Source organism: Leiobunum rupestre, chromosome 5, assembly GCF_980474605.1.
Source record: "Leiobunum rupestre chromosome 5, qqLeiRupe1.1.hap1, whole genome shotgun sequence".
In the NCBI taxonomy this organism is placed as follows: domain Eukaryota; kingdom Metazoa; phylum Arthropoda; class Arachnida; order Opiliones; family Sclerosomatidae; genus Leiobunum; species Leiobunum rupestre.
The window spans coordinates 31,726,215-31,751,667 of NC_143388.1; the positions used below are offsets into that span (position 1 = coordinate 31,726,215).

General features: G+C 37.6%; 1 protein-coding gene across 1 annotated transcript; it reads left to right on the forward strand.

The window, feature by feature from the left end:
* Positions 1–572: 572 nt before the first annotated feature.
* On the forward strand, positions 573–25,440 carry LOC149944160 (uncharacterized). The gene is made up of 11 exons (XM_090176298.1): positions 573–634; positions 829–1,013; positions 14,293–14,584; positions 14,659–14,757; positions 14,899–14,972; positions 15,060–15,169; positions 19,638–19,711; positions 22,679–22,773; positions 22,884–22,918; positions 23,835–24,283; positions 25,346–25,440. Exons 1-11 carry the CDS (start codon positions 573–575, stop codon positions 25,401–25,403), a joined length of 1,533 nt encoding a protein of 510 aa, XP_090032424.1. The 3' UTR covers positions 25,404–25,440.
* The last annotated feature ends 13 nt before the right edge of the window (positions 25,441–25,453 follow it).

Below are 25,453 nucleotides of genomic sequence, written 5' to 3' on the forward strand. Positions count from 1 at the left end.
CTTGTTTTGAAAAAACGCTACACGTGAAAGCAAAAGTAGCATAAGACCCAAAGGTGTGTCAGCTGTACCTTCGCGCCTATTAAAATTTCTAGTGAGACCTAGTCGCACTATAGACTACATAACCTATTAGTTGGAATAGTACTAGCAACATAATATTTAGTCTTCAGTCTGGCGCGATTTTATCTCTTCGATTTACTAGCCCGTATACATACGTTCTAAAACGCCTCACTCGGCGGCGCTGGAGTACCTCGAGTTTGATGACGTATTTTACGACCCCCCTTGGTTTCCCTTTCTTACTTTGCGACAAACTCTCATTAACTACTATACCGTTCTGACACACTTTTGGGTCTTATGCTACTTTTGGTGAAAGGTATAAGAGTATCGTGGCTTAGGTTGAAAGTTCTTAGCGTTCTAAATACGTTCTTGGCGGAGTTGCGTGCTCAAGATTACCGAAGAACCAAAAGTGAGAAAGTCTTATAAAGTAGGCGGGTGCGTTCTCCGCACGTCTTACCTTGATAACGCGTATTGATTCTTTGTCTCGTCCGTATAATAAATTTAGCAACCTTCCAAGAATGGTTTACATTGTGAATCTTGACACGAAGAAAGTCAGCTCCACGAACATCATGATAACGAGGTTAGCGCGTCTTCCAAACGTTAGCCCAGAAAATGTTAGATAGAAAATAGAACTTGCCCCAGCGAAATCAGGCTTGGAGAATTGACGAAAAAAAGTTGACTTTTCTTCACGTTTTTCTCAGTTTTGTTTATTGAGAAGCACAGTCAACTTTTAGCCGTCAATCTAACGCTAACGAATTATTCATTTTCCCAAAGGAGAATATCGGAGAGGGACGAGTTAAGGTATCAACTTTTGAAGGAGAGAGTGCAGAGGATTTTGAAGCAAAAGGGAACAGTTTTGGACGCGGATATCTCACCCGATGAGTCTTTTCTGGAGAAATTTCAAATTCCTCCAGATTCGGAGTGGACAACGCTAACGTTTGACTTTCAAAATGAAACAGGTATTTATTTTTTATTTAAATTTCACGGGCTAAAATAATTTCGGTTGTTTGGCTAAAACTATTTCATAAGTTTTAAAATAACTTGAAAATAAATTAAAATGGATCAGTTTCGAAAATGGTGAACTGTGATTCGGGAAAATCACGCCAATTTGAAAAGTGCCCAAACTCTGCCCAGGCACACGTTTCAATTAAGAAATGAATAATGCAGTACTGGCGCCAGTAGTAGCGTGGACATTTGAGTACCCCTTTGAGTTAAGTATATCTAATAATATCTTTCATTTTAAATTTTAAATTCCAACAATTTTTCCATCATCCTGTACATTTACATTTACAACCTTAGTAGATAAAGTATGTTTAAAAATGGCGAGCCAATCGGAGATTTGGGGAACCAGAGAAGAGACATATTGATCAGAGGGAAGACTTTGGGAGCCGAGGGGAGACTTGGGCAACCAGAAGAAACCCGGGGAACCATGGGGAATTTAAACTGCGGAGAGGAACGGAGAACCAAGGGGAGACTTGGATAACCAGAGGAGAGACACGGAGAACCAAGGGGAGACTTGGGTAACCTGCGGAGAGGAACGGGGAGCCAAAGGGAGACTTGGATAACCAGAGGAGAGGAACGGGGAACCAAGGGGAGACTTGGATAACCAGAGGAGAGACACGGGGAACCACGGGGAGACTTGGGTAACCATAGGAGAGACACGGGGAACCAAGGGGAGACTTGGGTAACCATAGGAGACACAGGGAACCAGGGGTGACTTGGATAACCATAGGAGAGACACGGGGAACCAGGGCGTGACTTGGGTAACCAGAGGAAAGACATGGGGAGCCAAGTGGAGACTTGGGTAACCAGAGGAGAGGAATGAGGAGCCAAGGGGAGAATCGGGTAACCAGAAGAGAGTCAAGGAGAGGTGTCGGTGCTGTGTTTGGACCCGGGGAACCATGGGGAATTTAACCTGAGGAGAAACACGGAGAACCAAGGGGAGACTTGGATAACCAGATGAGAGACTTGGGTAACCCGAAGAGAGAAACGGGGAACTAAGGGGAGACTTGGATAACCAGAAGAGAGACGGGGAACCAAGGGGAGACTTGTTTAACCAGAGGAGACTTTGGTAACCTGCGGAGAGGAACGGGGAACCAAGGGGAGACTTGGATAACCATATGAGAGACATGGGGAACCAAGGGTAGTCTTGGGTAACCATAGGAGACACAGGGAACCAAGATGTGACTTGGATAATCATAGGAGAGACACGGGGAACCAGGGCGTGACTTGGGTAACCAGAGGAAAGACATGGGGAGCCAAGTGGAGACTTGGGTAACCAGAGGAGAGGAATGAGGAGCCAAGGGGAGAATCGGGTAACCAGAAGAGAGTCAAGGAGAGGTGTTGGTGCTGTGTTTGGAGACGGTCATCAGCTAGGCTACACATTTAATTTACCATTACATTAGGGAATGGATCAGTTTCGAAAATGGTGAACTGTGATTCGGGAAAATCACGCCAATTTGAAAAGTGCCCAAACTCTGCCCAGGCACACGTTTCAATTAAGAAATGAATAATGCAGTACTGGCGCCAGTAGTAGCGCGGACATTTGAGTACCCCTTTGAGTTAAGTATATCTAATAATATCTTTCATTTTAAATTTTAAATTCCAACAATTTTTCCATCATCCTGTACATTTACATTTACAACCTTAGTAGATAAAGTATGTTTAAAAATGGCGAGCCAATCGGAGATTTGGGGAACCAGAGGAGAGACATATTGATCAGAGGGAAGACTTTGGGAGCCGAGGGGAGACTTGGGCAACCAGAAGAAACCCGGGGAACCATGGGGAATTTAAACTGCGGAGAGGAACGGAGAACCAAGGGGAGACTTGGATAACCAGAGGAGAGACACGGAGAACCAAGGGGAGACTTGGGTAACCTGCGGAGAGGAACGGGGAGCCAAAGGGAGACTTGGATAACCAGAGGAGAGGAACGGGGAACCAAGGGGAGACTTGGATAACCAGAGGAGAGACACGGGGAACCAAGGGGAGACTTGGGTAACCATAGGAGAGACACGGGGAACCAAGGGGAGACTTGGGTAACCATAGGAGACACAGGGAACCAGGGGTGACTTGGATAACCATAGGAGAGACACGGGGAACCAGGGCGTGACTTGGGTAACCAGAGGAAAGACATGGGGAGCCAAGTGGAGACTTGGGTAACCAGAGGAGAGGAATGAGGAGCCAAGGGGAGAATCGGGTAACCAGAAGAGAGTCAAGGAGAGGTGTCGGTGCTGTGTTTGGACCCGGGGAACCATGGGGAATTTAACCTGAGGAGAAACACGGAGAACCAAGGGGAGACTTGGATAACCAGATGAGAGACTTGGGTAACCCGAAGAGAGAAACGGGGAACCAAGGGGAGACTTGGATAACCAGAAGAGAGACGGGGAACCAAGGGGAGACTTGTTTAACCAGAGGAGACTTTGGTAACCTGCGGAGAGGAACGGGGAACCAAGGGGAGACTTGGATAACCAGATAAGAGACTTGGGTAACCAGAAGAGAGAAACGGGGATCCAAGACGAGACTTGGGTAACCATAGGAGAGACATGGGGAACCAAGGGTAGTCTTGGGTAACCATAGGAGACACAGGGAACCAAGATGTGACTTGGATAATCATAGGAGAGACACGGGGAACCAGGGCGTGACTTGGGTAACCAGAGGAAAGACATGGGGAGCCAAGTGGAGACTTGGGTAACCAGAGGAGAGGAATGAGGAGCCAAGGGGAGAATCGGGTAACCAGAAGAGAGTCAAGGAGAGGTGTTGGTGCTGTGTTTGGAGACGGTCATCAGCTAGGCTACACATTTAATTTACCATTACATTAGGGAACAAATTATGTTTTATCGGAATTTGATGTACTTACCGTATTTGGAGTTTGACGTTGGGTTCGCGACATGTCCGCGTGGACGAGGGGTTAGCACTTTCACCTCGTAGAAAGATGAGCCGCATTTTATCACTGCTAGTTTCAAAACTCGGAACAGCTTCTTCCGCGATAAGATTGCAAGTTCTCTCCTCACTGGTTAAAGATGATTTCCCGCGATTTCTTCGGTGTAGGGACCTGTTGCTTCGCGTGGCATGAAGGGCTTTCCACCACCCTTCGTTGTAACCCAATCACCTGACATAATGGAATTAAAAGTCGCTAACCGATTGAAAGGGCTTGATTATTACCCTAGAAAAATAACAATATGGAAAATGTAACTGTTTGTTTGCATCCTTTATAGTGTTTGACTCTGTGGTTTACGTTATATGATTAATAACGTATATATGAAGGGATCAAATTTTAAGTTAATAATCGTCACAAAATGTTGTTTATCACTTAAAACGTGATTCGTCCGAATTTCGTACTGTATAATATGTACCACAGTAGCGTGGGGCATAATAGTGGGGACCCATTCGGAAATCGAAAATTAATTGCTTGTATTCTAATTACAATTACCGTGGTAAGCCGAAACCAGATTTATGTTATACCGATATACCTAGTTCAGGTCATGAGTCCAAACTCGATTTTTTAAAGACCGTCACATAGATACATAAACATTTTCTTATGTTATTTCATACTGTGATTTAAAATTATAAAATAACCTTCTATCTGCTCTGGCTCCCCTGACTCCTTGGCTCCTATTGTCATCTTTGGCTCCCCCTGTCTCCTGTGGCTCCCCCTGTCTCCTGTGGCTCCCCCTGTCTCCTGTGGCTCCCCCTGTCCTCTTTGGCTCCCCCTGTCTCATCTGGCTCTTGCTGTCTCATCTGGGTCCCCCTGTCTCCTGTGGCTCCCCCTGTCCTCTCTGGATCCCCCTGTCTGCTCCGGCTCATTCTGTCTCTCCTTGACTCCTCCCTGTCTCCTCTGGCTCCCCTCTGTCTGAACTGGATTTCCCTGTCTCCTCTGACTCCACTCTGTCTGCTCTGGCTCCCCATGTCACCCACATGTCTGCTCCGGCACCCCTGGTCTCATCTACCTCCCCTTGTCTATTCGGGCTCCCCCTGTCTTCTCTGGCTCCTCCTGTCTGCTCTGGCTCGTCCTGTCTCTCCTTGACTCCACTCTATCTGCTCTGGCTCCCCGTGTCCCCACATGTCAGCTCTGGGACCCCCTGTCTCTGTGGCAACCCCTGTCCTCTATGGCTCCCCCAGTCTCATCTGGTCTCCCCTTTCCTCTCTGGCTCTCGCTGTCTCAACTGGATCCTCATGTCTCTTTTGGCTCCCCCTGTATTCTAGCTCTCCCTGTCTGCTCAAGCTCCTACTGTCTCTCCTAGACGCCACTCTGTCTGCTCTGGCTCCCCGTGTCGCCCACATGTCTGCTCTAGCACCCCGTCTCCTCTGGCTCTCCCTGTCTCAACTGAATCCTCATGTCTCTTTTGGCTCCCCCTGTCTTCTCTGGCTCACCATATCTCCCCATGTCAATACTGGACTCTCCGTGTCTCCGCTTGTTCCCTTATTTTAAACATAACATTTCTTTATTACTAAAACAACCTAAGACAAGAAATCAATTACAACGCCCGCTTCAATCACCCAGCCCATTCATAAAACGAAACCAAAATAGCACAAAATTAGCTGCAACATTCTAATGAAATAAAGACAAAATACAAATAATGAAGTAAAACCTCTACTGGCAATGCTTATGGCGGCAGATTTTCGTCTCGATGTGGCTGACGGTTTTTTTGACGTCACTATGTTAACTTAACAAACAACAACGTGAGAGGGGAGTGCGCGCAAACGGGTTTTTTTCTCTCGTAGGCGGGGCCAAAGCCGCCAGAGTGATCTTATCATACGTGATACGCCAAGTAGAGGTATGAATTCCTGAGTAAAAATAAAATTTGAAATGCTAGCGGGTTTCGAACAAAAACCCTTTTAATATCGGTGAAAAAATATATCTCTATGACCATAAACCGTGCCGGGTTTAGATTACTGGAGGCCCTGTGCTTAAAATACTTATAAAGGCCCCCCATAATGGGCCAAGCAGGGTTGCCAGATTCCAAACGCTAGATTATCGTATAGAGTTTTGATTTGAATCGTACTAGATTAAAAAGGATCGTATTAACTAATTAATATTTCGGCTGAAAACCAGTCAATTAAACCCATAAGTTATTTAAAGATAATAAAAAACAGTTTGTTAATATAAACGTTTCAATTCGAAACTCACGACGTCACCATTGTAATTTGCCTATTGATAAAAAACGGTAACTGTCATGGCGGCCACTATTAACACTACAGCTGGGACGTTACAAGTTTTCAAAATCGTATCAGACGAAAGCAATCTATACTTTAGCTCACCTTTAGGTACGAAAAAACATAAACATAAACATTTTTATATGCTCATTTAATATTATGTATCTTTTAGTTACGTCCAAAGTAATTTGACTCATCGCCACATCGCGTATCATACGGTACCTACAATATTTAAAACCTAACAGCGAGTCACTGTCAGTAAAAATTATACTTTTTAAATTAAAAGTTTTGTTTGATTATTGTGTAGTTGAATTTAGACAACGGACATACAAAGGCTGACCGTTGGGGATCACAAAGGTCTTAAGAAATAATTTAGCCCAGGGCCACAAAAGGTCTTAAGACGGGCCTGAATCGACTTATCATTTACATATGTGGTCTCAGCGGTTTTCAAGAAATCAATTTCCCAAATTTAAGGGTTTTCCCCCGAGTTCTTCGGTTTCCACTGCCATAAAAACTTGTCTAGGTTAACGGTAATAGTTAGTGTAGGGAGCTGTTGGCTCGATCTCGTGGCATGCAGGGCTTGCCACCACCCTCCTACGCATTGTAACCCGGCCACCACCGATAGAGGTCGCTTTTTTGGGTAGGGAAAGTGCGGGAAATTCAAACGTACGCGAAAAATTTAAATATTAATATCGAAAATACACTTTAATATTGTCAACATTCAATTTATAGGACGAATAATGAAATAGATTTAGTAAAAAACATTTAAAATTAATCTTGGATCTTCTACAGGTTTTTTAATCCATTAAAAAAATACATTTATTGTTTTGAAGCCACCAGTGACAGGAGACTGCTGATTGGCCGCAGCCGTTTAACCTTTTTTACCCCAAACCAAAAAAACCCAAGAGAGCGACATTTAGCGCGAAAATCATGTCAGTTTGAAGATGTCACTTAAAGGGAATATAACCTGCAAAGCAATCTTTATGGAAGACCCCTTCAATTTTTCAAATTTCCCGTACAGTGGCGCCAAACATTTCTAAAGCCAAAGGCAAGAGCGGCCAGAGCTACAAACGTTGGTGTTCCACACCAAATACCTGAGGTTATATTCCCTTTAAGGGCTTCAAAAGTCGCATGATGACTTAGGCCTAAGGTGGTGCCTTGGGTATTAGCCTAGCTGATTATTATTATTATTATTTGAGTTCTCTGTTCAATTTTCATAATGTAAAATGATATAATTATATTTATATAATTATTATTATATTTTCTATATCATTATTATTAGTACACCTCCCCGAACAAAAAGGAGTTGTAATCCCCAATATTAATACGATATACGAAAATATAGTTCAACTCCACCATGCACTGCCGCCATCTGTCAAAGCTGTAGAGAATCTATACGAAACCTGTTATAATCTAACGGTTCTAACAACTGCAAGAATCCATTTAGGTACCATAAGAATATGGGAGGACCGCGATAATCTCGATTCAATACCCATCCTCGCAAACTTTGTAGCGAAAGTTCGTCTGCTTCGATATTTCGAGTAACTCACTCCTGCCATCTATGATAAACCCGCGCTACTACCCGACCTTGACATATTATTTTTTGAGTAATTGAAAATGGACCTGACCAAAAAAAGAACTACGCGTAGCAATGTTAAAAAGAAAACGAAATCAAAAGCCATTATTGAAGAAAATACTATTTATTAGAGAAAAACTACCTTCGGAATTATTATTTAATAACAAACTAGTATTAAGATCTTTCAACCCATTGTCGTTAATAAAATTATTTACACTAATTTCCGCCAAGGAAGAGAATAAATCCGATTTAAACCCATTTGGGCAGATATTTGCTTTTTCCGCCATATTAACGAAATGAAAAAAAAAAATTAAAACGGCAGATTCTAACGCCTGAGTGCGCTGTGTACGTGGTGTGAAAATTGCAGACGAACTTTCGTTACAAAGTTTGCGAGGACGATACCAGAGGCTAAAGCTATGCTCCCATATTCTTATGGTACCTAAATGGATTCTTGGTAAAAGCTGATACCGATGAACGTGGGTTATATTGAGCCTTAAGACTCATTTAAAAAATTAAAGTCAGTTTTAACGCCGCCGGGAACACCAACGCCATCTCTATTGCTGTCGCGACATCAAATTACTACTACTACAAATCCAACTACAACTACAGCTACTACTACATTTCGGTCATTTCAATAGTGCCACTAGATATATATGCATGTATATCGATGTAGAACTAAAAATGCGTGCGCGCTCTCAACTTAAGCCTTTTAAATAAAACTAACACAAACACGTGACTATTTTAGTCAGTTACTCGCACGTGCTTGCGTGGAGGGTAGGGGAGGAAAGAAAAAGAGAGCGGCATTTATTATCTTTATAATTGGTATATTTATAGGAATTATGTTACTAATGGTTATATATATAAAAGGCAGGGAAATATTGAAATTCAGAAATTTTATATATACGTAACTTGATAGGGTCAAGTTCTCGCAAAAGATATTGTTTTCAAGATTAATTTTCGAGATTAATTTTGAAAAAGTCAAAATATAAATCACTAAATAGTGAAAATTCGTTATCTCCGATTTTAAAATTATGGCAGATACGGTAGCCAAAAACCCATTCGCCCGAATCAAAATATCGTCAAAAATATTATTAAAATAGCCAGGTTCGCGGTTTTCTGATAAAAGGAAAAAAAATTATAATTCATAAAAATTCAGTTGGAATTTGTTGTTAATTAAAGCTGATGCAATTCTTATAAACAACCTGCGGGATCCAAGAAAAATTTACGAGAGGTTCTTTGAAAGGAAAAATCAAATTTAATAATAAATTAACTTTAATGATTTATTCTATTACAGCTTACTCCAAAATCCCTAGAAAAACATCGCAAAATAGTATTGAGACTTTAGAGAAAGATTGACTAAGCCTTAGTTAATTTTACGAAGGTTTTGTTGTTTTTTTTAAGTAAGGTTTTAGTTTCTTAAATATTTAATTTCGTACCCATGGTTTTAATGTTTCGCAACGGATACTTCATGGTTTTACAATTTTATTGTAGAGTTAAAAATTCAATTAACAACGCTAGCTCTTCAGGCGTCTAGTTTACAACTGAGGTTTTAGTTTACGTTACCGTAGGTTTTAGATTGGTTACGTAAGGCGTTTTGCCTTAAAAAGGTTATGGTTTTTTTTTTGGAAATTTCAAGCTTGTGCTTAGGGTAGGTTTTAGTTTGTTTATTTTATTCTTAATTTTAGTTTAGTTAGGTCAGGTTACGCTTTATTTTGGTTAGTTTAGGCTTTGCATGGGTTAGGTTTTAGTTTGGTTAGGCTAGATTAGGTTAGGTTAGATTTTAGTGTGGCTAGATTAGGTTTTAGTTTGGTTAAGTTTTGTTTTAGTTTCATTAAGTTCTAGTTTAGGTGATGTGAGTATATGTTAGGTTAGGTCAGATCAGGTTAGGTTAGAGTTTAGTTTAGCTAGGTTAGATTAGGTTAGATATTACTTTGGCTAGGTTAGGTTTTAGTTAGGATACGTTAGGCTTTTGTTTCGTTAGGTTAATTTTTAGCTTAAGTGATGTGAGTATAGGTTATGTTAGATTAGGTTAGGTTAGTTTATGTAAGGTTAGACTAGATTTCAATTTAACTGGGCTAGGCTTTATTTTTGTAAGTTTACGTTTTAGTTTAGGTAGGTTACGTTTTAGTTTAGGTTATGTTACAATAGGTTTGAAAAGGTTAGTTTCACGGCCCGGCTAACTGGGTTTTTATTTTAATAAATTAAAATACTTAAACTCTAATTTAATTCGTTAACATTCATAAATATATCGGTAAATAAGTTTTTCCATCCGAAATATTTGTATAAAACGTATTATTTTATTTGACCAAGGTAATTTAAGAAAATAATAGAACGAATGGTAGGTAATCTGTAATTTCCATTACACCATAGTTGATAACAGAACATAATGACATTAGATGAAGTCATAAAACTATGCGTGCGTTTAGAACAATAAAAATATGTCAGCGGTGGGGAGTCATTTTGGGCGTTTCTTTGAGATAATGACAAGAGGTTATAAATCTTCGACAACCCGAACCTATGCGTGGAACTCGGAAAAAAAAACGCGGATAAGTACGGACAAGAACATATTTAGGCTACTGAAAACGTTCGAGTTTACTTTCTAGATCTGCTATCCGAAACGGAAACATATTCCGTTTAAAAAATAATAATTTTATAGGTTTGGTTAGTTCTGGAATTTTGCGGTACGTTAACAAGAGTAACCCACTGACGCAATTTTACTTCGATTCTGTGGTAGTGAGTTACGCCTGCCTGTGGTCATTTTAGCAGATAAATTCTGGACAGCAGACGATTTTATCAATTTTACTTTCTGTACACCTCGTGTTCAGGAGGAGTAAAAAGTGTACTCTGACCTTGACGATTAGTAATTATCTCCACCAGAACAAGCGAATAGTTTCATTAGAGTGTACTCCTTTTGTTCCAGAACCTGCCAAAAGTATCCTTTGCCTTCTAGCGCCATCTAGTATTGATCGTAGGAACATTTTAAGAATTTTATAAATACAAATAGCTAATCACAGAAATTTTCGATTTAACTCTTAATTTAGTTCGAGCTAGTTAGGTAAATCTGAATTCAACGATTTAAAGGGAGTATAAACCTAGCAGTGAAGGTCAAGCTTCAGTGGATGCACACATAGCCTTCGCGCGCGAAATTTCGCTAGCAAATCGCGTCGCGTCACGTGACTGAAGAATGGAAGTCATGGCGCATGGGCGCGTGCGCGAAAATTCGCAGGCGAAATCGCTTGCGAACCGTATGTGTGTTTGGGCCTTTACTACTCACTGGTAGCGCGGCTGTCCTGCTCCCAGCAATACACCTTGCGGCATGATGGGAAATTGCAATTTTCTACAACGGTCTAGACTATTGGGTCACCAGTGAGTATTAACGGAAGCTTGACGTTCCCATTAGCAGTGGCGGACTGGGTCTAATATTTTCGGCTGCCAGAAGACAAAGGGCCCCAGCTTTAACAACTATAACGCTATCATGTTTGAGGGGCCCACTTCATGAACGGTCCGTGGGGCCCCTCTGGTTTCTGCCATAGGGCAGGTTCACTCTATGGCCAGTCCGCCACTGCCCATTAGAGTTATACTCAATTTAATAAATTTAATTAGTCATAAATATCAAAATAATTGATAGTTTATCAAGTATTGTGTTAAAATATTTTACAGATGGCGTTATTGTTTCAACTTGAAAGGCCTGAAAATGTTTATAGATCCTTAAGAACCTTCAACAGTAGCATTGAATCCTTCTTCGGTGCTCTTATACTTTTCAAAATGACCAAGCCTCCAATTCTGCATGTAATTGTAAAACTAGGATATTTTAGTGATTTTTTAGTTTTTGAATGATCCAGGTTTTTAAATAGCACTTTTTTTTAAAAAAACTTACTATATTTACAATAAATTGTGCATAATTAAATTTATAATTTTATATACAAAGTAATGTTTAAAACCGTGTAACTAAACAATTCAGTGGCTAAAACTAATTGCTGATTTTTTTAAACTGTGAAAAGTTTTAAATTAACTCTTAAAAATATTTTATTTATTGAAATTATGCATATTTTATAGAAAAAATTAATTTATTTGTATTTGTATTTGAGAATGATTATATGTTGAGAAGATTTAAGCTCCTCCCCCCTTCACAAAATCCATTCCGAACAGTATCTCATCGGTTCTCTAAAACTGACGTCTTGCGATGCGACTGAAGCACATTTCCTGTGCCGTTTTTCCTTCCCCCCTCACTCGTGTCAGGGCTAAATTCGCCCACAATGCCTACGGATCATTACAGCTCCCTATGCATAAATTAATTATTTCTTGCTAAAAGTGACATAATTACTAAAAGTGTGGCAATCGGACCTATTTCGTAATGAATGTTACAAGCGAAATACAAGTTGGGAGGGGAGAAGGGGAAGTATGCCTTGGGGAGGGAAGTAAGTTAAAACCAACAAATAACGCCTCTTAGTGAGGAACGGAGGAACTAAGTAGCACTGGTCAAAGTTAGTTAATTTTTTTGTCGTTCTGTGGAGATGCTATCGCCATCTACCTACGATATAATACTATCGACTAAAAAAAGATCCAGAAAGGCGACAATTAATAGTCTTTTATGTCGTCGATCTCGAGTCGAGAATTCATTAAACCTTTAGCGTACGAAAGTACAGGGATTGTCACACTTTTGGGAATTACGTCACTTTTGGTATTATATTTACCATGATATGTATATAATTTCAATTTAGTAAGTAATATCATAAGTCTATAATATTGTTCCATAAGTTGGTCACTTTGGGGAATATTTTACTGGGAGTTAGTAACGGAGTGACATCATCACAAGAAGAAAATCTCCCCCTAGCGAGGCGCTGTCAAAGGCTACGTGTGACGCGGGAGCGAGCGGACGGAAAATGGCGACGAAGCCCGTAATGCAGTCTGTCTCGTGAATAGCTCTCAGCAAAACGTTTGCATGTGAAGAATAGGAAGTGTCACACTTATGTAACAATATCAATTATTTTAATAGGTTAACTCAGGAATGTATAATTTCAACCATGAATATCGAACTATATCATGACCCTTTCTACCATCTGGGGCAAAGATGAGAGATGCCTTTTTTCGGTTTGCGTCATCACTAAAGCCAATCAGGAGGCAGGCGTTTGTCTTTGACTCGATCCACCAAACGTTTCAGGGATTGCGAGATCTGACCGGTAAAAAAAATGACTCGTGATTCTTGAAAAATACCGGTACAAAATTGCTTGATAATCATAAATAAATTAATTTATTATTAATATTCTTACCTACTTTCGTTTAATCCAAAAGATGTGTATTAAAATTTTATAAATTAAATTTTAGTTCTAAGCCTTGGCACTGAAAGCTAGAAAAGTTTCATAACGTTGCCGTTCGATACCAATATTGCGTGGCGGCGCGTGGCTACGTTATGTTTGTTCTTAGAGAAATGACTTGTTGCAAAACGCATTATTTTAGGTTTTTGCATTATTTTCAAACCAAAATCGAATTAATGTGTTTATTTTCATTAAAAGTCAAATCAAAACGATTTTTTTCGCGTTTTAAGACATGGTTTTAATGAGATTTCCGAAATATCGTTTGGACTGTAAATTGTTTAGTACCAGAATGTAATTTGAGTTGAAAAATCCAAGTCTACTATATAAACTTGAAAGAAGTAAGTTGAGGTATCTTAAGGCAAAGAAAGTTTGAATTTCGCGGGTTTTCTCCATATTTTGGTTTTGGTCGTTAAAGAGAATATAACCTCAGGTTTTAGGTGTGGAACACCAAACTTCGACCATTTCCCGCTCCCTCCTATGACTTTAGATATTTTTGGCGCTGTTTAGTGACTTCCCACCAAAATTGCTTACATAAAAAAGCATAAAAAACATAAAAAAACGACTTGAGGTTATATTCCCTTTAATGCTTTTGCGCTTTGCAAGGCAGAGCAAGGTTCTCTAACAAGGAGAGTACCCGAGGTGTTTATTGCCGATTTAGTTCAAAGTCGGCCGTAATGTGGACCTATATGAGATATGAAATTTCCCATGGCAACCGAAAATGTTTTTGACCACTTACAACCAAAATAAGATTTTTCCCTTATTTTACCCAAAATTTGTTACAAATTTACCCTAAAAATGTTTCAATTTACCCAAACTTGATGAAATTTTCCTAAATGTGGTCCAAATTACACATTTCGTGATTTTCAAAATTTTTCAAACCGAGAAAATCCCATGCTTTTTTAAATGGAGATTTTATCGTTTTAAGTGATCAAAAACATTTTCGGTTGCTATAGCAAAACGAATGGGTAGTGCAACGTCTCCTTTTGGGAAATTTCATATCTCATATAGGTCGACATTACACCCGACTTTGAACGAAATCGGCTATAAACACCTCGGGTACTCTACTTGTAAGAACCCTAACACTTTCACGTTAGTTCCTTCTTGCTTGCGTAAACGGTTGGACTCGTACGGTCTCAGTACCTTAAATACGTTCGTGAGACGGTGAAAGAGTATATAAAAAGTGACCTAGAGCAGTTGCAGGTGGAGATCCTCCAGAAGGCAGAGTGGAGGAGAACGAGGTGGAGGCGGAGGCAGGGAAGAGCGAGTCCTCCAAGAGGCGCGAAGGCTCGAAATCGAAGAAAATGTCCAAGTCGAGAGGAAGCAAGAGCGGCTCGCTCCGCGGAGAGAGCGCCGGAAACGGGACACTTCCTCGAGCCAGAAACGGAAGCGAAAGAGGGAAGGCGGCCCTTTCCAGGCAGAGCACCGTCGACACCACCACCAGCGGAGAATCAATCGGGAAAACGACCTCCCGCAGAAAGAAGGGCAGGTACGCTGGTTCTTTCAAATGACCACGATAAATCGGATTCAAACGGAGCCAATTTCTCGACAATTTGTCAATAGGAAGCCCGAAATTGTTTTGGAGCCTCCGACGCCGCCGGAAGTGGTGACGGTCGTGTCTCAAGTAGCGCCTTCCAGCGACAGTGAGGATGACAAGAATAGGTACTTAAATTAATTATAAAAAACAATCTCACGAATTATCGCGTAAGTATAAGCTTATTTATTCGTGTTATATTTTATCTTAAATTAAGCCATTGATGTAAGATTAGAACTATTAATGTTTTAACTGTTGTTTAATGATAGGTTCTTGAAAGTACCCGTTATGTCCAGAAGACACCGCGTTAAGAGGCGGAATTCCATCAACTCTGTCATCGATGGTGAGGACTTCGAAACATGTTTTTCATAATTAATGTTAAAGGTGGAATTCTGTTGAGATTTTCAAAAAAAGACTCGTTTCGTGGCAGTTTCCGTTCGTCGAAGATCCATCTCTTCCAAGAGGAATGTTCCTCCCGCGGAAAGCAAAGTACATCCGTCGGACTCGCTTCAAATGAGAATGGATGATATAGCTCTCACCGTAAGTGGATTTTCATATTTCACCCAAATTCTCGTTTCTTGTTCTCTGGTATGCTTGGAAATTGTCAAAATATTTTATTGAGTGATATCTTGATGCGTAGGATTAAACCTATTAAATTTTATAATTTACCAGGCAAGAGTTATTAGTGGAAATTAAACATCAGTGAAATATTCGGGAGAAGGAAATACTACGGGGGTTAAATATGAGTTAAATATTAAGAATAGGTAAATTCGAATGAAATATAAAGAGTTAAATATTAATGAAATATTAGGGCAAGTGAAATGAGAGTTAAATATTAGGAAATTGAAATATGAATGCAATTATTAGGGAAAATGAAATTCGAGGTAAGTTAAATATGTGTAAATATTAGTGCAAGTGGTATTTGAGTGAAATATTAGTGATATTAATTATAAGCAAATAGGGACAGTGCGAAATATTAGGAAGAGTACAAAATATTAGGGAGAGTGCGAAACATTAGGAAGAGTATAAAATATTAGGGAGAGTGCGAAATATTAGGGATTTTGCGAAATATTAGGAAGAGTACAAAATATTAGGGAGAGTGCGAAATACTAGTGAAGTTAAATATGCGTGAATATTAGAGTGTGTGAAATATGAGTATAATCAAGAATGTATTTATTTATACTCAGGGAGAATGAATATGTCGAGACTATCGACGGACACGTTGAGCCCCTAACCCTGTCACGTTAAGGGGGGGGGGGGAGGGAAAAAGGAGGCGGTCTTATTTTTTGCGTCCTCGCTGCAGCGTTAATCGCGTCGAAAAACGTAATTTTTAAGAACCAATGAGATTGCAGTATTATTTGATTTTATTAAAGCGGAGGAGCATACCGGGGGGCCCAACGGGTGGAATTAGAGAAACGCTAAAAATAATCTTAACATATTCATTCTCCCTGAGTATAAATAAATACATTCTTGGTATAATATATTAGGAGTGAAAAATGGAGGAAATTTTATGAAGAGTGTGCAAAACAAGGAAGTAAAATATGTGAATTTTAGAGCAAGGAAATATGAGTGAAGTATTATTGGGTATGAAATCTTAGAGTTGGTGAAATGAGTGGCAAACAAGGAGTAAAAAATAGAAATATTTCCGCTATAAAATAAAAATTTCGCCGCAGTGGCATCAAACTTTCAATGATAGAGTTGAGAAGTTCGTCCCAATATGAGAACAATGATGACAGAGCGATTCTAATCGGATAAACCGCCAGACGCTATAGGGCCAATTTAAATAGCAGGGTTGTACCCTCGTACAAAGATATTGAAACTGTCAATTTATCCGTTATTCTTTGTCAACTTCTTTAGAATTTTAAAAGAATTGTACGAAATTTCATCTGTTTATAATTTTTTTTTAAGATTAAGACAAGTTTGAAATTATTTCAAGGTGTTTTTAAAAATATTGGAATATCAATCTTGAGATTTAATACATTTATGTTAAAGTTACTAATTTTATTCTTAAAAATTAATTAAATGGAATGTATTATTTACTTTAATTTCTTTGCAGAAAAATGTTACTAAAAAGTAACTAAAAACAAATTTTAACAATAAAAGGAATCACAAGAAATTTTACGAAACCCGATTTCTAAATTCCAATGTTTTAAAGAACACCCCGAAATTGGTGATGGATGTTGAAATATAAGGGATGGTTAAATATAAGGGATGGTGAAATTATAGGGAGAGTGAAATTTTGGTGATGGTGAAATTATAGTGAGATTGAAATATTGCTGATGGCAAAATCTAAGCGACGATGAAATATAAGGGACGATGAAATATAAGGGATGGTGAAATATAAGGGACGGTGAAATAAAATGGACGGTGAAATATAAGGGACGATGAAATATAAGGACAGTTAAATATAAGAATGAGTGAAATACAGGGTGTTAACTCAAAAACGATACAAGGCCAATAACTCAAAATGTATTTTAGCTAGGAACTTGAAACTTTCAGGACACATAGAACATGCAGGGGGTAACTTGAAAATGGAAATTCAAGTCATTTAATGTTTATCTCGAGAACCATTAGAGATAAGAAAAGTGTTCCCCGGACCCCGTCACATTGTAGATCTAAATAGCTTTAATACCACCTAATTTGACCAATAACAAGTCTCGGAAATTTAGACAAAACAGGAAGGTCGTGATGAAAATCTTGCACCAGAGACCAGGTTGAAGGGCTAATAACTCGCAAAATACTCATGTTAGAGTATCAAAATTTGCTAGACAGACTTATCTGGTAAGGCATCTTTAGAATTTGCAAACTCCGATGACCTTACACTCGTTGTTCAAGGTCATACAAAGTTTATCTCGAGAACCAATAAATTTAGAGAAAAGGTTCCAATTTGAAGGGTTTTCATCGTGGTGTTTTGCATCGTGCTAAAGACAATAAATTGGAACCATTTCTCTATATCACTGGTTCTCGAGATAAACTTCAAATGACCTTGAACCTTGAGTTGAAGGTTAACCGAGTATTTTGCTAGTTAATAGCCCTTCAACCTGGTCTCTGGTACATTGTTTTTATCGCGACCTTCCTGTTTTGTCTAAATTCCCTAGACTTGTTATTGGTCAAATTAGGTGTTATGAAAGCTATTTAGATCTAAAATGTGACGGGGAACCCTTTTCTTATTGAAACAAACTATGTATCTCTAATGGTTCTCGAGATAAATTTTGAATGACCTTGAAGAGACGGTTTAAGATAATGGAAATTTCCGTTGTCAAGTTACCCCCTGCACGTTCTATGTGTCCTGAAAGTTTCAAGTTCCTAGCTAAAATAAATTTTGAGTTATTGACCTTTTATCGTTTTGGAGTAATCACCCTGCATAAGGGATCGTGGAATATAACGATGAGTGATATATAAGAATGAGTTAATATTAAGGGGAGGGAAATATGAGTGAATATTAGAAAGAGAGAGAGAGAGAGAGAAAGAAGAGAGAGAGAGAGAGAGAGAGATATATATATATATATATATATATATATACCCTAATATATATATATATATATATACCCTAATATATATATATTAGGGATAGGGAAATATTATAGATAGGGAAATATTAGAGATATTGAAATATGAGTGAAATATTAGAGATATTGAAATATGAGTGAAATATTAGAGATATTGAAATATGAGTGAAATATTAGAGATATTGAAATATGAGTGAAATATTAGAGATATTGAAATATGAGTGAAATATTAGAGATATTGAAATATGAGTGAAATATTAGAGATATTGAAATATGAGTGAAATATTAGAGATATTGAAATATGAGTGAAATATTAGAGATATTGAAATATGAGTGAAATATGGGTTAAATATTAGAGATATTGAAATATGAGTGAAATATGGGTTAAATATTAGAGATATTGAAATATGAGTGAAATATGGGTTAAATATTAGAGATATTGAAATACGAGTTAATTATTAGAGATATTGAAATACGAGTTAATTATTAGAGATATTGAAATACGAGTTAATTATTAGAGATATTGAAATACGAGTTAATTATTAGAGATATTGAAATACGAGTTAATTATTAGAGATATTGAAATACGAGTTAATTATTAGAGATATTGAAATACGAGTTAATTATTAGAGATATTGAAATACGAGTTAATTATTAGAGATATTGAAATACGAGTTAATTATTAGAGATATTGAAATACGAGTTAATTATTAGAGATATTGAAATACGAGTTAATTATTAGAGATATTGAAATACGAGTTAATTATTAGAGATATTGAAATACGAGTTAATTATTAGAGATATTGAAATACGAGTTAATTATTAGAGATATTGAATATTAGAGAGATAGTGAACTATGAGGGAATATGAAACTCGTTTTAGGGTGAGCAAAATATGAGGGGATATCAAGCTCGATATAAGGATCAGTAAAATGTGTAATGAAGGATAAATATTGATATAAAATGGAGTCTTAAACTCCAAAAATGCTTAATATCGACCAAAATTGCAATTTCTCTTAAGGTTTAGGTACCAGTCCATACAATAGATTTATTTAACGGTGGGACAACATAAGGACCTGATCGCGAGGGTGGGGCATTTCTTGATGCCATTTTTTCTCAAGAAGTAGAGTGTCTAATAAATTGCCATCGTCAATCACCGAAATTCATTAGAGAAAAAAAAATGATGTTTTTAGTCACTAGACTGTTAATTCAAAGGCAGCGATAGGGTATAATCGGCTCACGGTGAGCGTAGCGATCTTGTCACCATTAGCGTAATTTATTTCCCCAACGAAGGGCTCGTGAATGCCGGGAATCAGAAACGCCCAGTTCCGGGTATCACATTAAGAAGCGCGCTTACGAATGCCCGCTGAGAGGTTAAATGTTACGGACGACCCTAATATTCGACACCAAATTACCCGAAGGATTTCCCCCCTCTAGACTTAGGTTCTAGTTGACCATCACGTCGATAATAGGACCAGTAAATGTTGTGCCTTTTTGCAGTTACCAGTATTGAGAGCAAAATCCAAAGCGACTCACGGCAAAAGAAAGAAAACCAGAATCTCAGAATCAGCAAAGTAAGACAACCGTCAATTTTAACGCCATGCCCATTGTTAAAGAGGACGCACCCCTTAAAGGGGAACGGTCAAGCCTTAACCAGTTAGATAGCCCTATAGCCCATTAAAAACTAAAATTTATGCCGAAAACCGCATCAAAAAATATTGAGTGGTTAATTTTTAATAAAATAAAGAAATTTCGGGAAATCGAAAAGCGCGCGTCCGCCGCGACACCTGGTGAGAAGTCGGTGAGACAGAAAAACCACCTAAAAGCGCGCGCTGCTGAAGACGCGAAAAATTTGTTTTGCACGCGCGGCCCGTTCCAGTTATAAGAGACCTAAGCCTAAATTGCGCGATTTTAAAAGTTAGGATAGTTCGCAAATCGCTCATACGGGGTTAGGGGCGCTGGCGACCGCCCCTAAGATGGCGGCGAAACTTCAAACCCAAACACCTGGCGTTATTTTTCGTTTCAACGTTTTGGGCCAAAAGCTATTTTTTAGTATATTGAACGTCTTGTTAATCTTTTGATACGGAAAAACTCAAAAAAGGCCATATTTGGAAAAGCTTGACCGTTCCCCCTTAATATTAGCAGAAGTATGAGATAATATTCGCAGAAGGTGATAGAAAAAGTATCTAACTCTTCATTCCGACGATTATAAACATTCTATTCCAACATCATTTTCAGGACAATGACTAACAAAAATTAATTCCGAAAAAACGGATTTTTCATCACTGGCATAATAATAGAATCAATTCCTTCAATAGCTTCAAGAATGTATTTATTTATACTCAGGGAGAATGAATATGTCGAGATTATTTTTAGCGTTTCTCCAATTCCACCCGTTGGGGCCCCCGGTATGCTCCTCCGCTTTAATAAAATCAAATAATACTGCAATCTCATTGGTTCTTAAAAATTACGTTTTTCGACGCGATTAACGCTGCTGCCAGGACGCAAAAAATTAGACCTCCTCCTCCTCCCCCCCCCCCCCTTAGCGTGACGGGGTTAGGGCCGCAACGTGTCCGTCGATAGTCTCGACATATTCATTCTCCCTGAGTATAAATAAATACATTCTTGCTAGCTTCTTTTGTTAAATTACTTATCGCACACGCACTCGGGAAAAGAAAAATGCCATTTATAAAAACCAAAAAGCCCGGACTATTTTTCCTACGGTTTTCGATAAATTATCCTTTTTATTTTACATAAACTGCTGGATTTTCGTCTGCTAAGCGGACGATTTCCTATCATAAAACACAAACGACCTTTTAGCAGACGAAATTCGAATAGTTAATAATAATAATAATCAGCTAGGCTAATACTCTTGGCACCACCTTAAGCCTAAGTCATCAAGTGACTTTTAAAGCCATTAATTCAGGTGGCCGGGTTACAATGCCTAGGAGGGTGGTGGCAAGCCCTTCGAGCAAAGTGACCCAACAGCTCCCTACTCTCACTATTAGTTTATGAGCTTATCTTAAATGAAAAGGTATAATGAGGGAATTTTTTAAGAACCGGCACCGATTAGATGGCGCCACTAACAACTGTAAGTATACTAGGGTGTTTAAGATATTTCCGCCAATGGGAAAGCGGGTGAAAGGTTGATTTCGCATTGGACAGGGTTGCCACACGTCAGGGAAAACAGGGAAATCAGGGAAAAGTAAGGGAATTCAATTTTATTTTTGAAGGTAATTTAACTCTAGATCTATGACCAATTCCGCGATTATCATTTAATTCCTTGAATGTTTGGCTAATTTTTTCAACATTGCAATAACCTTTTTACTGAAATATCATCTAAATTTATTAACTTCTGATAAAAGTAAAATATAAAAGCAATTTTGGCCTTAATAAGTCAGGGAAAATCTGTTAAAATGGTCAGGGAATAGTCAGGGAATTTGAATCTGAAAATTTTGTGGCAACCCTGTTGGAGGAAATAGCTTAGCTCCCCTAGTGACTACTATTAAAAATTTCCCTTATTCGACAGTCACGGTCCAATAAAATGATGTTACAACGAAAAAGTAATTAGATACTTCCTCCGAAAAGATTTGGTTATAAACTTATGATATTAGTTATAATAAAAAATTCCAAAAAAATCTCCACGAAGAGCAAGTTTAAGGCTAGTTCCCACTTGGCGAATTTTCGAGACGAATAAAATTTTCGCGCAACGAAAAAAGACGCGTTTTTTCGGTCGCTGGGGAAGCTGTTCTCACTTTAGCGCGAAAATTTAAAAACGCTGAAAACAACTCGTGCGGGTTTTTAGTAATGTTTTAGGCCTAACATAAAACATCAGTTAAAAATGAACCAAATGGATGTTCCTGTTGATAATTTCAATAAATAAACGATTCTATTCGTGAGATAATTACCTTTACTTCAGTATCTTGGTCGCTTGATGACTTAGGCCTAAGGTGGTGCCTTGGGTATTAGCCTAGCTGATTATTATTATTATTATTATTATTATTATTATTATTATTATTATTATTTGGCTGACCTGCTTTTCTAAAGACCTAGGCTTAATAAGTGACGGACGGGAGCGGAAGAGATCGAGGAAACGCGTTTTCTGATTGGCTGAAGCTTTTTATCGCCATGGTGTGGACGTCAAAAAATAGAACATTCGCTAGATACCGCGGAGACGCGACTTTAGCGGCGAATTTGAAAAAAATCGCAAATTTAATTCGCGAGCGTCAATTTTCAGCGCGAAAATTGTTTTTTTCGCTAAGTGGGAACTAGACTTATAAAATCGTGACTCCAGCACGCAGATCAGACAAGTGAAACATTATTTTTGAGGTAAAAAATATTCTACAAAAGAGCGGTGTTTTATTTTTATCCCGATATTGAATGAAAGAGGAGAAAATAGGAGTTAGGATTTCCTTTCTAATGTCCGAAACCAAAGCGAGCACGCTAACTCGGAAAAAGTTAATCTTGGCCATGGGCGGGGAATATTTTTACTTATCGCGCAATTTCGATATATATTTCGCTACGTACTCTCTATTGTCCAGATTGGAGGCCGTCGACGGTGTCCAGCCCAAAACGGCGGAACTCAAGATTGACCGCGAGAATAACCGCGAACGAAGCGATAAAGAAAAGAATCAAGGTGAGGAAATGAACACAGTTGCCATATCATTAAACTCTTTTCGGGAATAGAGGACTGCTATTATATATATATTCTTTCTCAATTATTATTTTGAATTTTTCACGCAAAAGGCGGTAAAGCCAGGAAAGGGTCGATTAAAAATAAGGTGAGTCAAGTGGTCAGTTAAGTGTTCATCTAAGATAAATCCCGATTTGTTACTTTAAACTCTAAATTTTCTAAAACCATCCATTAAAAAGCAATTAAGATTGTTTAAAATGTTTCTTAAGTGCAGAGAATTTGGTTTTATAAAAGGTTTATTTGATTTATTATAATCGAAATTAAATCGTTTTTTACTTAAATAATTTTTTCAATTTGTTCCGGTAGCACACACTAAATATATTAATCTTAATTAAATTTAAATTATTTATCGAATATAAAACGGTTTCTTTTACTAATTCGCTTTTAATATAAATATAACCAGATCAACCGTGTTATTTAAATTGTTTTTTAATTATATCAGTAAGACACACGAAATTTTAAAGTAATTAAAATAAATAATAATTATTTATATATTATTTTTCATTTGCGTTCAATTGTTTTTTAATTTATATCTATAACAAACTTTATACTGATTAAAATGAAATTAAATTTTATACTAATTAAAATTAAATTAAATTTTATACTAATTAAAATTAAATTAAATTTTATACTAATTAAAATTAAATTAAATTTTATACCAATTAAAATTAAAATTAAATTAAATTTTATACCAATTAAAATTAAAATTAAATTAAATTTTATGCTAATTGAAAGGAATTTAAATTTTATACTAATTTAAATTAAAGTTTATACTAATAACAATAAAATTAAATTTTAACTAATTTTATTTAGTTAATTAATTTCCCCCAAATATAGAGTACCTTTATTTTACCAATTCGCATTCAATATAAATATAATAGGAATTAATACATGATTTAAATTAATTTTTTTTTAATTTGTAGAAGGAAAATACCATAAATTTAATTTTTTTATAATTAGCTTTCAATAGAAATATAGTAAATTTATATTTTCGTGAATTGTAGACTGATATTTTGAAAGTGGACGAAAAACTGAAAAATGTGGACTCGAAACCTCCTAAAGAAAGACGCAAAACTCCAGCCGACAGTATCTCGATCAAAAAGGTTAAAGTGCCAACGAAATCCAAAGACCTCCCGACTAATGACGACAACCCAACTGACAAACTTGAATGTTCCTCATCAACGCTAACATTGACACCGGACACTGAAGTAAACGTGCATGTGGTCAAGGTTCCTAGTTCCGGTTCCAGCCCGAGCAGTCGTCCTCCGAGTTCGTCGCGTCGGGATGCAACTTCCAAGTCCAGATCCAAATCCAAGAGGGACCGGTCCAAAGCGAAAGCGACCGACGACGGGGATGAAAAAATTACTATAAGGGACGCCGCGCATTTGTGCAACAGCACCTTCAAGAAAATGACGGAGAAAGGATGCCAAATCAAACTCAAAACTATTCAAAGGTACTATAGGCTGAAGGTCACCTTTATTTTAAAATAAGCCGAACTACCAGCGCTAGACCCCGTTTCGAAGCTTTTGAATGTGGCTAGACCACTTTTTGAAATAGTTTTTCACATTTGAAAATCACTGAATTGGACAGCGGTTCACAATGGACTTTTAGATACTTTAGAAAGGGCTAGACCACTTTGAGAAATTTCAAATAGGGTTGGACAACTTTTAGAAATGTTTTAGCAAATAGACCATTTTTAGAGGTATTTGAAATTCAGAAATTTTTGAAACAGGGCTAGACCATATTCAGAATTTTTTTTTACACAGGGCTAGACCATATTTAGTTTAGTTTTTAAAATAAGACTACCACATTTATAATTTTTTCAAACTGGGATTGATCTCTTTTAGAAAAAAATTCAACAGGGCTTGAGCACTTTTTGAATTTTTTAAACAGGGGTGGACTATATTTAGAAATTTTAAAGCAAGACTTTACCACATTTAGAATTTTTTTCAAATTTCAGATAGGTTTAGACATCTATTAGAAATTATTGGAAGGGACTAGACCATTTTCTAGGAATTTTTGAAACAGGCCTTGACCATTTTTAGAAATTTTTCAAACAGTGCTTCCCCTTTCGGTAGATTTTTTTTTAACCGGGCTAGACCACTTTTAGAAATTTAAGATAGATTAGACAACTTTTAGAAACTTTTAGATAGGGCTAGAACACTTTTAGCAATTTTTAAACAGGGCTAGACCTCGTTTATAAATTTTTTAAACAGGGTTAGACCACGCTTATAAATTTTTTAAACAGGGTTAGACCACGCTTATAATTTTTGTAACAGGGTTAGACCACGCTTATAAATTTTTTAAACAGGGTTAGACCACTTTTAGAAATTTTTGGAAACTGTTAGACCAATTTTAGAAATTTTTGGAAACTGTTAGACCAGTTTAAAAATATTAAACTAGAGCTAGATCACGTTACGGTAAGGCTAGAAAATATTTTAGAATCCTAGCTTTAAGCTGATAATAAGTAAATTAAAATCCAAAACATATGAAATATTTTTATATTTCTTTAAAGGGGACTTTTAACACCGACTGAAATGAAAAAGTTGTCAAAGGACGCAGCGAAGAACTAAATCAATAGAAAGAAAAATATAGTTTTTTAGAATTTATAATATTATTGTCA

Coding starts and splice junctions, on each gene's coding strand:
- LOC149944160 (XM_090176298.1), top strand. CDS start 573: ATGGTTTACATTGTGAATCTTGACACGAAGAAAGTCAGCTCCACGAAC. Junction 1,014..14,292: donor TGACTTTCAAAATGAAACAG/GTATTTATTTTT, acceptor GACCTAGAGCAG/TTGCAGGTGGAGATCCTCCA. Junction 22,919..23,834: donor AAGGGTCGATTAAAAATAAG/GTGAGTCAAGTG, acceptor CGTGAATTGTAG/ACTGATATTTTGAAAGTGGA.